The sequence below is a fragment of the Oncorhynchus nerka genome, linkage group LG4, assembly GCF_034236695.1.
Source record: "Oncorhynchus nerka isolate Pitt River linkage group LG4, Oner_Uvic_2.0, whole genome shotgun sequence".
Taxonomy (NCBI): domain Eukaryota; kingdom Metazoa; phylum Chordata; class Actinopteri; order Salmoniformes; family Salmonidae; genus Oncorhynchus; species Oncorhynchus nerka.
Window position 1 is genome coordinate 76,009,722 of NC_088399.1, and position 13,472 is coordinate 76,023,193.

At 43.3% G+C, this 13,472-nt stretch overlaps 2 protein-coding genes across 3 annotated transcripts in view; both read right to left on the minus strand.

The window, feature by feature from the left end:
• Window positions 1–43: 43 nt before the first annotated feature.
• sytl1 (synaptotagmin-like 1) lies at window positions 44–7,990 on the minus strand. 2 transcript variants are annotated; one of them, XM_029658572.2, is made up of 16 exons: window positions 7,875–7,990; window positions 7,542–7,667; window positions 7,237–7,359; window positions 6,487–6,635; window positions 6,297–6,408; window positions 4,303–4,360; window positions 4,142–4,175; window positions 3,970–4,025; window positions 3,741–3,842; window positions 2,109–2,275; window positions 1,876–1,978; window positions 1,556–1,717; window positions 1,288–1,366; window positions 1,077–1,176; window positions 700–905; window positions 44–630 (listed from the first exon to the last, which is right to left on the minus strand). In XM_029658572.2, the coding sequence occupies exons 3-16, from the start codon at window positions 7,353–7,355 to the stop codon at window positions 488–490; spliced, it is 1,590 nt and encodes a 529-aa protein (XP_029514432.1). In that variant the 5' UTR covers window positions 7,356–7,359; window positions 7,542–7,667; window positions 7,875–7,990; the 3' UTR covers window positions 44–487. The 2 variants fall into 2 exon arrangements, with proteins under 2 accessions (XP_029514432.1, XP_064873907.1); XM_065017835.1 differs by lacking the exon at window positions 7,542–7,667.
• Window positions 7,991–9,763: 1,773 nt separating this feature from the next.
• Window positions 9,764–13,472, minus strand: part of cd164l2 (CD164 sialomucin-like 2) — a 31,289-nt gene continuing 27,580 nt past the window's right edge. Inside the window, exon 6 of the mRNA XM_029659196.2 lies at window positions 9,764–10,362. Within this exon, the coding sequence (XP_029515056.1) occupies window positions 10,347–10,362 (16 nt within the window). The 3' untranslated portion in view covers window positions 9,764–10,346. The remainder of the gene's footprint in view (window positions 10,363–13,472) is intronic.

The following is a 13,472-nucleotide window of genomic DNA, read 5'->3' on the forward strand; positions in this document are numbered from 1 at the left end:
TCATACTGTGGAATAGTCCAAAAAGTACCAACTCCAAGCTATATTAAGTGCAGCTCAAATACTCTTAAATTGTTTACTTGACATATGTATGACACGTTTTTAGATGACACATTTTATACAGCAGTTTTAACATAACATGATTAAGAATTAATGTCTTTGTTAACTAACAGACTGTCATATGCATTTCCTCCCCCTAGTTTCCTCTTTCTAGTTCCTTATTATTGTGGAATTCAACCGTGATCGTTTGGGCATTTATAAACCACTAGCTAGACTTGAGGAAGTATAGCTGACACTATCCTAATTTAAAACAATAGCCCTACACTGCCCTAACTGAAATGTATTTGATTGATCTAAAACTAGCCCTACAGGTAGGCTAAAAGTATACCCATACGTATCCTACTGTAGGCAACAAAACCCAACACATACTACCAGCAGCACTACCTTTTATATGTACAGATTCTAGTGGGAAGTGTAGTGTGTGTGTGTGTTATTCTGGGCGATCAGCCAGGTTAGTTCTGATAGGTAGTGTAGTATCCATCCAGTGGTTGGGGTTCAGGATCATGGAATTCCAAACAGATGCTTCTTCCTCTGTTGAATCCATCCAACACACTGCCACTCCGTAGCTCAGACCTGTAACACACACCTTATTACAATGTCATCTGTGCATACACAGTGCGTATTTATCTGTGTGTATCTCACCTGTCCCCCGGCTGAGTCGGACCCCTCCCAGCAGGTGTGTTTTTAACCCTTCACGGTGCCAGACAGTCAGCTCGGCACAGGCCTCTCTCAGGTCAGCAGGCTGGAACCCGTCATACACCATGGTGTGGTTGTAGGTCGGACTGACCGACCGCTTAACCAGGCGTGTCTTCTGACCGCTTGACCGGCTGGTGTCCGGCAGCACGTAACTTGGATTAAAGTCAAAGTAGGGTTAAAGAACAGCTATTATACACGTTCCACTATACTGTAAACACAGTCTTATCCCACTAACTCTAGACCCCCGTTCCACAAATCCAGACCTTGAGAACGGCCACACTGCGGGTTTTCTTCCAACTCCTGACCTCTGAGCTCTAACCCACCTCTTGATGAAGGAGTCAACGACACCCCCTTTGGTGGAGAGAAGACCCTGCGCTTCCCGCAGCCAGATGTGTAGCTCCCCTGTTAGAGGTAGACCTCCACCTACACAGAATACGTTCAGAGTAAGTTCAGACAGAGAGAGTGAGTGAGTATGACAGAGAGAAGGAGAGAAAGTGCTGGGTGTGTGTGACGAGCATAGTGAGCTCAGTTTACCCTCGGACCCTGCTGGGATGAACTTGATAGAGAGCAGGATGTTTCCTCGACTACTGATAGACTCTGGACTACACTGGACCTGAGAGAGAGAGAGAGAACAGAAAAAGAGGAGAGCGGGAATTTGAAGAGAAGAGAGATTAGGTTAGAAGGGTTACATAAGAGATCGTTGAAATTCTCAGCACCTTCTCTTCTCCTGGCCAGTTAAGACCACATACAATTTAAGACTTACTGCATGCTGTGGTGTGAGTGTGTGTATACCAGCTCTTACCCGTGGCTGTAGCTGGTACCAGTCAGAGCATGTATGTTTCCAGTCCCAGTGAGCCAGCTCTAGCTCTACCTCTCCTAGGAACAGGTTTCTGCCCAGTGGGGCAGCGTGCCACACAGACAGGTTCAGAGTCCTGCCACGCACCTCTGACACACTGATTTTATACTGAAACAAACACAATTATACTGAGAGACACAAGTGGTTCATACATTCACATGTACATCAGACAAGACAGACAGAAGACAGACCGGCAAGTAGACAGAGAGGTAACAAACAAGACAGATGCTGAGGGAAAGGAATCGAGAAAGAGTGTGTGCTCTCACTTTCAGTGTCTGGTCAAAGACTGGGCTGAGAGTCTTTTTCTTCACTGATGTTTTCTTCTTACTGTGAGATGACTTATCAGGCAGGAGATATGCCTTCACATACCTACAACACACGCACACACGCACACACACACACACACACTTCTTAACACAAAACAAGTGCTTCTCAAAGGGATAGTTCACATTAATGATGCCTGTAAGCATCCTCGAAACAGCAACCCTAGTTTACTTACGGGTCGGAGTGGTTCTTGCGTGCGGCGGCCAGGTCTTCACAGCGACACACTCTGATCTGCAGCTCCTCCCTCTGAGTGTCATAGTCCAATGAGAATAGGACACGCCCTTTCACCTCCACTGCTCCGAACTCCCCCGAACTGAACAGACTCATCATACTGCCACTCAACTACATACACACACACATACACACGTGTTTTGTATGTATGCATGTACAGTTGAAGTTTGAAGTTGACATACACTTATGTAACAGTACAACTTTAGACCGTCCCCTTGCCCATACCCGGGATAGAACCAGGGACCCTCTGCACACATCAACAACAGTCACCCACGAAGCATCGTTACCCATCGCTCCACAAAAGCCACGGCCCTTGCAGAGCAAGGGGAACCACTACTTCAAGGTGTCAGAGCAAGTGAAGTCACCGATTGAAACGCTATTTAGCGCGCACCACCACTGACTAGCTAACAGTTTCACATCCGTTACACTTAGGTTGGAGTCTTTAAAACTAGTTTTTCAACCACTCCACAAATGTCTTGTTAACAAACTATAGATTTGGCAAGAGATTAACGTAATTTAGTGTGAAAAGTGCAAATAAATCCCAGAACAACAGCAAAGGATCTTGTGAAGATGCTGGAGGAAACAGGTACAAAAGTATCTATATCCACATTAAAACGAGTCCTATATATTGACATAACCTGAAAGGCCGCTCAGCAAGTAAGAAGCCACTGCTCCAAAACCTCCATAAAAAAGACATACTACAGTTTGCAACTGCACATGGGGACAAAGGTTGTACTTTTTTGAGAAATGTCCTCTGGTCTGATGAAACAAAAACAGAACTGTTTGGCCATAATGACCATCGTTATGTTTAGAGGAAAAAGGGTGAGGCTTGCAAGCCGAAGAACACCATCCCAACCGTGAAGCACGGGGGTGGCAGCATCATGTTATGGGGGTGCTTTGCTGCAGGAGCAACTGGTGCACTTCACAAAATAGATGGCTTCATGAGGAAGAAAAAGTATATGGATATAATGGAGCAACATCTCAAGACATCAGTCAGGAAGTTAAAGCTTGGTCGCAAATGGGTCTTCCAAATGAACAATGACCCCAAGCATCCTTCCAAAGTTGTGGAAAAATGGCTTAAGGACAACAAAGTCAAGGTATTGGAGTGGCCATCGCAACGCCCTGACCTCAATCCCATAGAACATTTGTGGGCAGAACTGAAAAAGCGTGTGCGAGCAAGGAGGCCTACAAACCTGACTCAGTTACACTAGCTCTGTCAGGAGGAATGGGCCAAAATTCTCCCAACTTATTGTGGGAAGCTTGTGGAAGGATACCCGAAACGTTTGACCCAAGTTAAACAATTTAAAGGCAATGCTACCAAATAATAATTGAGTGTATGTAAACTTCTGACCCACTGAGAATGTGATGAAAGAAATAAAAGCTTAAATAAATAATTCTCTCTACTATTATTCTGACATTTCACATTCTTAAAATAAAGTGGTGATCCTAACTGACCTAAGACAGGGAATTTTTACAAGGATTAGATGTTAGGAATTGTGAAAAACCTAGTTTAAATATACTTGGCTAAAATGTATGTAAACTTCCGACTTCAACTGTATGTATGTATGTGGCTCACTGTGTAGTTAGACTGTAGACTGCTGACTGAGCTCCCAGGCCTTAGAGGTGTCGGATCAGCATCTGTCACACCACTGGACACCGAGTTTGTGTCCTCCGAGTCCTACACACACACACACACACACACACACACACACACACACACAGTCAGCATGTTTCTAGAACAGAAAGAGGCAATAGTAGGATAAAACATTATCCCCAAACAAGGAGTGAGTGTCTGTAGACTGTACCTGCAGTGTTCCCTCCCCTGTCTCCTCTCTGTGTACATTCCTCCTGCTGTAATAGTCTGGAAGGCGCAGACAAAAACACATTAATCAGACAGAATGAGAGAGGGAGAGTGCGGTGGAGGAGGGCGAGAGAAATGAACAGGGGGGGAAGAGAGAGACAGGGAGGAATGTGTACCTGAAGATGAGATGCTGTTGCTGTCCTGGAGACTCTGGAAGGGAAGAGAGGGGAGAGAGATTACCTCTCCACAACTAGACAGACAATCCTCCTCCTCCTCCTACACACACACACACACACACACACACACACACACACACACACGCACACGTATGACTAACCTGTGTGTTTGGGCTCCTGGTTCTGGGTGTAGGTGTGAGACGATTTTGACTCCTGTAACTGAAATTTTAAAACTAAAACGACATACATTAAAACTGTACATACAAGTACTTATTCAACAATACATGCACTTCTTTAAGCATTATCTTTACATATCTGACATTTTTGTTTGACTGTCCACACTCAGTTCTACATGTGAATCATATCAGATTTGCACATTCACACTGATGTAGCCTCTCATATAGCAGATGCAATGCTCCTGTTTCTTGAAAATGTTGGATGGTTGTCATGGTAATGGATGTGGTATGACTCAGAACTCAAAAGATCAGATTCTACATGCTTTTTGCTGTTTACACATTGGGGAAAAGATCAGATACTGTATGTATCACATATTTGAATACATCAGAATTGGGGTGGATGTGTGAAAACACATAAACACACAAACATACAGTTGAAGTCGGAAGTTTACATACACCTGAGCCAAATACATTTAAACTCAGTTTTTCACAATTTCTGACATTTAATCCAGAATAATAGTAGAGAGAATTATTTATTTCAGTTTTTATTGCTTTCATCACATTCCCAGTGGGTCAGAAGTTTACATACACTCAATTTGTATTTGGTAGCATTGCATTTAAAATGTTTAACTTGGGTAAAACGTTTCTGGTAGCCTTCCACAAGCTTCCCACAATAATTTGGGTGAATTTTGGCCCATTGCTCCTGACAGAGCTGGTGTAACTGAGTCAGGTTTGTAGGCCTCCTTGCTTTCAAATGCTTTTTCTATGGGATTGAGGTCAGGGTGTTGCGATGGCCACTCCAATACCTTGACTTTGTTGTCCTTAAGCCATTTTGCCACAACTTTGGAAGTATGCTTGGGGTCATTGTCCATTTGGAAGACCCATTTGCGACCAAGCTTTAACTTCCTGACTGATGTCTTGAGATGCTTCATTATATCCATATATTTTTTCTTCCTCATGAAGCCATCTATTTTGTGAAGTGCACCAGTTGCTCCTGCAGCAAAGCACCCCCACAACATGATGCTGCCACTCCCGTGTTTCACGGTTGGGATGGTGTTCTTCGGCTTGCAAGCCTCCCCCCCTTTTCCTCCAAACATAACGATGGTCATTATGGCCAAACAGTTCTATTTTTCTTTCATCAGACCAGAGGACATTTCTCAAAAAAAGTTAATATTTGTCCCTATGTGCAGTTGCAAACCGTAGTCTGTTTTTTTTTTATGGTAGTGGCTTCTTCCTTGCTGAGCGGCCTTTCAGATTATGTCAATATATAGGACTCGTTTTACTGTGGATATAGATAATGTTATACCTGTTTCCTCCAGCATCTTCACAAGATCCTTTGCTGTTGTTCTGGGATTGATTTGCACTTTTTGCACTAGAGTATGTTCATCTCTAGGAGACAGAACGCATCTCCTTCCTGAGCGGTATGATGGCTGCGTGGTCCCATGGTGTTTATACTTGCGTACTATTGTTTGTACAGATGAACGTGGTACCTTCAGGCATTTGGAAATTGCTCCCAAGGATGAACCAGACTTGTGGAGGTCTACAATGTTTTTTCTGAGGTTTTGGCTGAATTATTTGGATTTTCCCATGATGTCAAGCAAAAAGGCACTGAGTTTGAAGGTACACCTCCAATTGACTCAAATGATGTCAATTAGCATATAAGAAGCATAATTTTCTGGAATTTTCCAAGCTGTTTAAAGGCACTGTCAATTTAGTGTATGTAAACTTCTGATCCACTGGAATTGTGATACAATGAATTATAAGTGAAATAATCTGTCTGTAAACAATTGATGGAAAAATTACTTGTGTCATGCACGAAGTAGATGTCCTAACCGACTTGCCAAAACTATAGTTTGTTAACAAGAAATTTGTGGAGTGGTTGAAAAATGAGTTTTAATGACTCCAACATAAGTGTATGTAAACTTCAACTGTACATATAACAGCACAAACCAACCTCTCTTTATTATAAATGCCTTTACCTTCTCTTGTCATCCTCGTCTTTCTTGTCATTTATCTGACAAGTTGGGTCTTTGTTGTTAGTGGGAGGAGCATCTTCTGTCTGCCCGTTAAACACCCCACTCAGAGGCAAATCTGTCAATCAATAAATTAATCAATCTATACCAGATGTCCTGCTTCTTGGTTATTATTGGTGTGTGTGTGTAGTCTGACCTGTTCTTGGCTTCCTGCGTCGTATAGAGGCCTGTACGATGTCAACGCCGTTCTTCGTGTCTCGGTGGCGTTTGCTTCTCTCCTCATTAAACCATGCCCCCGACAGTGACCTCAAACGCACTGGGTCTGCCTCTTTCTGCTGCAGGGTCCTGAGGGTTAAACATCATGTTCACTATATTTAAGCAATAAGGCCCAAGGGGGTGTAGTATATGGCCAATATACCACGGCTAAGGGCTGTTCTCAGTCAAGACGCAACGCAAAGAGCCTGGATAAATCCCTTAGCGGTGGTTATTGCTATTATAAACTGGTTACCAACATAATTAGAGCAGTAAAAAATAATTGTTTTGTCATACCCATGGTATATGGTCTGAAACACCACAGCTGTCAGCCAAACAGCATTCAGGGCTCGAACCACCCAGTTTATTATGATATCATTTATAATACAGCTTCTTAATGAGGGTTACTTGCAATGACAGTCAGATGTGGTTGTTTTCACAACCAAACTTAGTTGAATGCACTGACTGAGTCATCTTAGACAAATGGGTCTGATAAATGACTAAAATGTCAAATAAAACAATGAATCAAGTGCTGGGTAAAATAAAAAGCTTACACCCACACTGGCCCTCTGTGGATAACATTAACAGTCCATAGGTTTGACAGACCTCTATATTTGGAAAAACGTCACTCAATCAATCAGTCAACTTGATGCCCATAAGGGACCTAAAGGGTTAAATAATAATCACCTCTGACCTTAAACGACCATCATCACGGGAACGCAGCTCAGAGTCCCTTAGCAACACTTCCAAGATGGAAGACTGCTCTGCCTCTGACAGGTGACTCAGGTCCAACAACTCCCCTTCTCCCTCCATCACCCTGAGAGCGAGAGGGAGATTACATTGTAAAATACAGTACTACTAGTATGACAGAATGCCGGACTCAGGGATCGGTTTACTACGTTTATCAGTTGGCACTTCCTCCTAAAATGAGGCTATTGTAGAATCTCTATAGTGTGTTTGTACTGTATGGTCTGTATGGTCTGTACTGTATGGTCTCACCTGGGCGATTTAGTGCATGCGCTCAGAGCTTCCTTGTGTTTTTTTTAGGTTTGTTTTGCAATCAGGATACAAAGCGCAACATCCGCGGAGCGCGAGATTTACACAGTACAACACTTCCCCAACAGCCTGTTTTAACGTGTTAGTAAAAAAGTATGTTAGGCACCTGTGACCTCGGTACACACCTTCTAAAAGCAAACATGCAGAATAGAATACACATGAAACAAACAGCGCAAGAGAAGGCTACCTGTCCCAACTTGCTCTTAAACTGGAATGAAACTGGTAAAAAGTTTCCAAACACGCTGGGGGAAAATACAAATAACAGTTCATACTTACATCAATGATGTCCAGTGTTGGTGGATATTTTCTCCAGGAGAAGTTTGGTGTCTGAAAAGTCCAAGCGGTGTGGTGGAACTTGGCGAGGTTGACGCGACACGGTAGACTGCTGAATAAACGCGAACACGCCTTCTCTTTCAGGCAGGATGCAAAACACGAACTGGAGCTAAAAAATAAATAACATCAGATAAACCTGTAGGCTATTAGAGTGTTATACGAAGTTTACAACACATTTATATAATGGGATGTTGTAGACACGTAGCCTATACATATGCTTACTCGTATATTGCTCTTTATTTACGCGAAATCGGCGTAGGCTTAATAATAATCAATAATCGGATCCGACAGGAGCAGTTTGTGTGAGCCGGTTAATTTGCTTAGTTGCATTTGCATAAGAAAAACACAGTGTCTCAACTGTGGTGGTCACAACACCCCAGAACTCTATTCATAATATTTGAATAAACATAGTAAAAGTTTAATTAGTTGCGGAAAGGAGAGGGAAATTGAAGAGGGTGGTAGAGACAAAGCTGATGTGGCTTGCTGTGTGTATATTTTTTGGTACATCATGATAAGTGTTATCAGACAGTATCGTGCTGTGTTTGATGAAAAGGTGTGTGTGTGTGTGTGTATGTGTGTGTGAAAGAGAAAGAGAGAAATAGTTGTATTTGATAGAGGTTAGAACATTTCATTCAGAGATATCTGGCCAACTGGCTAGGTGGGGTACTTTACAGTAGCTGCCCCACCTTTTAAACACACATAGGTAAGCCTACACAGTCTCAAACACACAGAGAAATCGATACACTTACACAGTCTCACACAAACATAGCTACACCAGTACAGAACAGTGTGTACTGACAGTCTTTGTTGTTTAAAGAGAGAGTGTGTGAGTGTGTTTCAGAATGAGAGGGAGAGATACTGTTTGTGTGTGTGTGTGTGTGTGTGTGTGTGTGTGTGTGTGTGTGTGTGTGTGTGTGTGTGTGTGTGTGTGTGTGTGTGTGTGTGTGTGTGTGTGTGTGACTCCACCACCAAGCCTTTTGTTAGTGTGTGTGTTTGTATGTGTGATTTTGAGAGAGAGAGAGAGAGAGTCCAGCATTCAGTCCTTTGTCAGTAGAACTGGAGGACAGCCAGTTTGTTTGTGGGATTTCAGTTCACTGAGTTGGGAGGTTTTATAACCAATCAGTCCAGAAATTACATTCTGTCTGAACAACCCAAAACAGCCCCAAACAGCCATCCAATCAACCAACCAACCAGCCAACCAGCCAACCAACCAACCAGCCAATCAGCCAGCCAGCCAACCAGCCAACCAACCACCCACTGATCAACCAACCAGTCAACCAACCAATAGCACCAGGACTGGGTCATGTTCAGTGGGCACTAAACGGGATAAAGTGTTTTGAAATGGAATGAAACAGGGAGGTACCAACTGGACTTTCTACATTTTGTCCAACTGAACCTGCAACTGTTCCCCGATCCAGGCTCTGTTCCCTCTACTATCCTCATGTTGAGGCACACAGACACACCCAGCTCTACTAGCCTCATGTTGAGGAACCCAGACACACCCAGCTCTACTAGCCTCATGTTGAGGAACCCAGACACACCCAGCTCTACTAGCCTCATGTTGAGGAACCCAGACACACCCAGCTCTACTAGCCTCATGTTGAGGAACCCAGACACACCCAGCTCAATGTCACTTCATATCCGTATCATCACATCTAAACACACACACACTCCTTTTTAACTCACTCTCTCTCCCTCTTTATTTCTCTCTCTCTCTCTCTCACACACACACACACACACACACACACACACACACTCCTTTTTAACTCACTCTCTCTCCCTTTTTATTTCTCTCTCTCGCTCACACACACACACACACTCACATAAACCTATTATTTTGCATGATCTTTATTTTCATAAACAACACAACAACAGAACAGATCCCAGAACCCTCCCTCCTGAACGCAGCTCAAGCCAAACCAGTTCAACAACACAAATTAACGAACATGTTTAAACACGATTGAAAATCATTACACATTCACATAACTACAACCTTCTAAGACAATACTATTTGCCAACTGTAAATTCAGAAGGCATTTAGGCCAACTGACAGGAAAAAGGGAATACACACACACACACACACACACACACACACACACATGGGCACACACACACACACACACACACACACACACACATGGGCACACACACACACACACATGGGCACACACACACATGGGCACACACACACACACACACACAAACAGGAGTTACACAACATAATGGACGGTCAGTCAAACAAACAAAATGACCGACAGGTGCACATCTGAGACACACAAAAAAGTATAACACACGCACTGGAGTATGGTAGATTGACGTCATGCAAAGCATCGTGACAGCATGGTGAGTCACAGCTCCCCCTCATCCCTCCCTCCTTCATCTTTCACTGTCCTCCTCTTCTCTCTCTCCTCTCCTCTAGGCTGGCTGCTCTCTGTGGAGGGGAGAGAGAGAGAAAGAGAGACAGAGATTATTGTTCAGCCTATTATATTACTTCAGCTCTCTAGATGTCACTGTGATGCAAACACACACACACACACACACTCTCTCTCTCTCTCTCAATTTTTTTATTTCAATTTAAGGGCTTTATTGGTATGGGAAACATATGTTAACATTGCCAAAGCAAGTGAATGAGATAATAAACAAAAGTGAAATGAACAATACAAATTAACAGTAAACATTACACTCCAAAAGAATAAAGCATTTCAAATGTTATATTATGTGCAAATAGTTCAAGTACAAAAGGTAAAATAAATAAACATAAATATGGGTTGTATTTACAATGGTGTTGTTCTTCACTGGTTGCCATTTCAAATCAAATCAAATTGTATTTGTCACATACACATAGGTAAGCAGATGTTTAATGCGAGTGTAGCGAAATGCTTATGTGTCTAGTTCCGACCATGCAGTAATATCTAACAAGTAATCTAGCAATTTCACAACAACTACCTTATACACACAAGTGTAAAGGAATTAATAAGAATATGTAAATAAAAATATATGGATGAGCGATGGCCGAACGGCATAGGCAAGATGCAGTAAATGGTATAGAGTACAGTGGGGCAAAAAAGTATTTAGTCAGCCACCAATTGTGCAAGTTCTCCCACTTAAAAAGATGAGAGAGGCCTGTAATTTTCATCATAGGTACACTTCAACTATGACAGACAAAATTAGAAAAAAATCCAGAAAATCACATTGTAGGATTTTTAATGAATTTATTTGCAAATTATGGTGGAAAATAAGTATTTGGTCACCTACAAACAAGCAAGATTTCTCGCTCTCACAGACCTGTAACGTCTTCTTTAAGAGGCTCCTCTGTCCTCCACTCGTTACTTGTATTAATGGCACCTGTTTGAACTTGTTATCAGTATAAAAGACACATGTCCACAACCTCAAACAGTCACACTCCAAACTCCACTATGGCCAAGACCAAAGAGCTGTCAAAGGACACCAGAAACAAAATTGTAGACCTGCACCAGGCTGGGAAGACTGAATCTGCAATTGGTAAGCAGCTTGGTTTGAAGAAATCAACTGTGGGAGCAATTATTAGGAAATGGAAGACATACAAGACCACTGATAATCTTCCTCGATCTGGGGCTCCACACAAGATCTCACCCCGTGGGGTCAAAATGATCACAAGAACGGTGAGCAAAAATCCCAGAATCACACGGGGGGACCTAGTGAATGACCTGCAGAGAGCTGGGACCAAAGTAACAAAGCCTACCATCAGTAACACACTACGCCGCCAGGGACTCAAATCCTGCAGTGCCAGACGTGTCCCCCTGCTTAAGCCAGTACATGTCCAGGCCCGTCTGAAGTTTGCTAGAGAGCATTTGTATGATCCAGAAGAAGATTGGGAAAATGTCCTTTGGTCAGATGAAACCAAAATAGAAGGTGGAAACATCATGCTTTGGGGCTGTTATTCTGCAAAGGGACCAGGACGACTGATCCGTGTAAAGGAAAGAATGAATGGGGCCATGTATCGTGAGATTTTGAGTGAAAACCTCCTTCCATCAGCAAGGGCATTGAAGATGAAACGTGGCTGGGTCTTTCAGCATGACAATGATGCCAAACACACCGCCCGGGCAACGAAGGAGTGGCTTCGTAAGAAGCATTTCAAGGTCCTGGAGTGGCCTAGCCAGTCTCCAGATCTCAACCCCATAGAAAATCTTTGGAGGGAGTAGAAAGTCCGTGTTGCCCAACAACAGCCCCAAAACATCACTGCTCTAGAGGAGATCTGCATGGAGGAATGGGCCAAAATACCAGCAACAGTGTGTGAAAACCTTGTGAAGACTTACAGAAAACGTTTGACCTCTGTCATTGCCAACAAAGGGTATATAACAAAGTATTGAGATAAACTTTTGTTATTGACCAAATACTTATTTTCCACCATATAATTTGCAAATAAATTCATTAAAAATCATCCTACAATGTGATTTTCTGGATTTTTTTTGTCATTTTGTCTGTCATAGTTGAAGTGTATCTATGATGAAAATTACAGGCCTCTCTCATCTTTTTAAGTGGGAGAACTTGCACAATTGGTGGCTGACTAAATACTTTTTTGCCCCACTGTACATATGAGATGAGTGATGTAGGGTATGTAAACATTATATAAGTGGCATTGTTTAAATTGGCTAGTGATACATTTATTCCATCCAATTTTTAATTATTAAAGTGACTAGAGATGAGTCAGTATTTTGGCAGTAGCCACTCAACGTTAGTGATGGCTGTTTAACAGTCTGATGGCCTTGAGATAGAAGCTGTTTTTTAGTCTCTCGGTCCCAGCTTTGATGCACCTGTACTGACCTCGCCTTCTGGATGATAGCGGGGTGAACAGGCAGTGGCTCGGGTGGTTATTGTCCTTGATGATCTTTTTGGCCTTCCTGTGACATCGGGTGGTGTACGTGTCCTGGAGGGCAGGTAGTTTGCCCCCGGTGATGCGTTGTGCAGACCTCACTACCCTCTGGAGAGCCTTACGGTTGTGGGTGGAGCAGTTGCCGCACCAGGCGGTGATACAGCCCGACAGGATGCTCTTGATTGTGCATCTGTAAAAGTTTGTTTGTGTTTTTGGTGACAAGCCTAATTTCTTCAGTCTCCTGAGGTTGAAGAGGCACTGCTGCGCCTTCTTCACCACGCTGTCTGTGTGGGTGGACCATTTCAGTTTGTCCGTGATGTGTACGCCGAGGAACTTAAAACTTTCCGCCTTCTCCACTACTGTCCCGTCGATGTGGATAGGGGGCTGCTCCCTCTGCTGTTTCCTGAAGTCCACGATCATCTCCTTTGTTTTGTTGACATTGAGTGTGAGGTTATTTTCCTGACAACACACTCCGAGGGCTCTCACCTCCTCCCTGTAGGCCGTCTCGTCGTTGTTGGTAATCAAGCCTACCACTGTAGTGTCGTCTGCAAACTTGATGATTGAGTTGGAGGCGTGCATGGCCACGCAGTCATGGGTGAACAGGGAGTACAGGAGAGGGCTGAGAACGCACCCTTGTGGGGCCCCAGTGTTGAGGATCAGCAGGGTGGAGATGTTGTTTCCTACCCTCA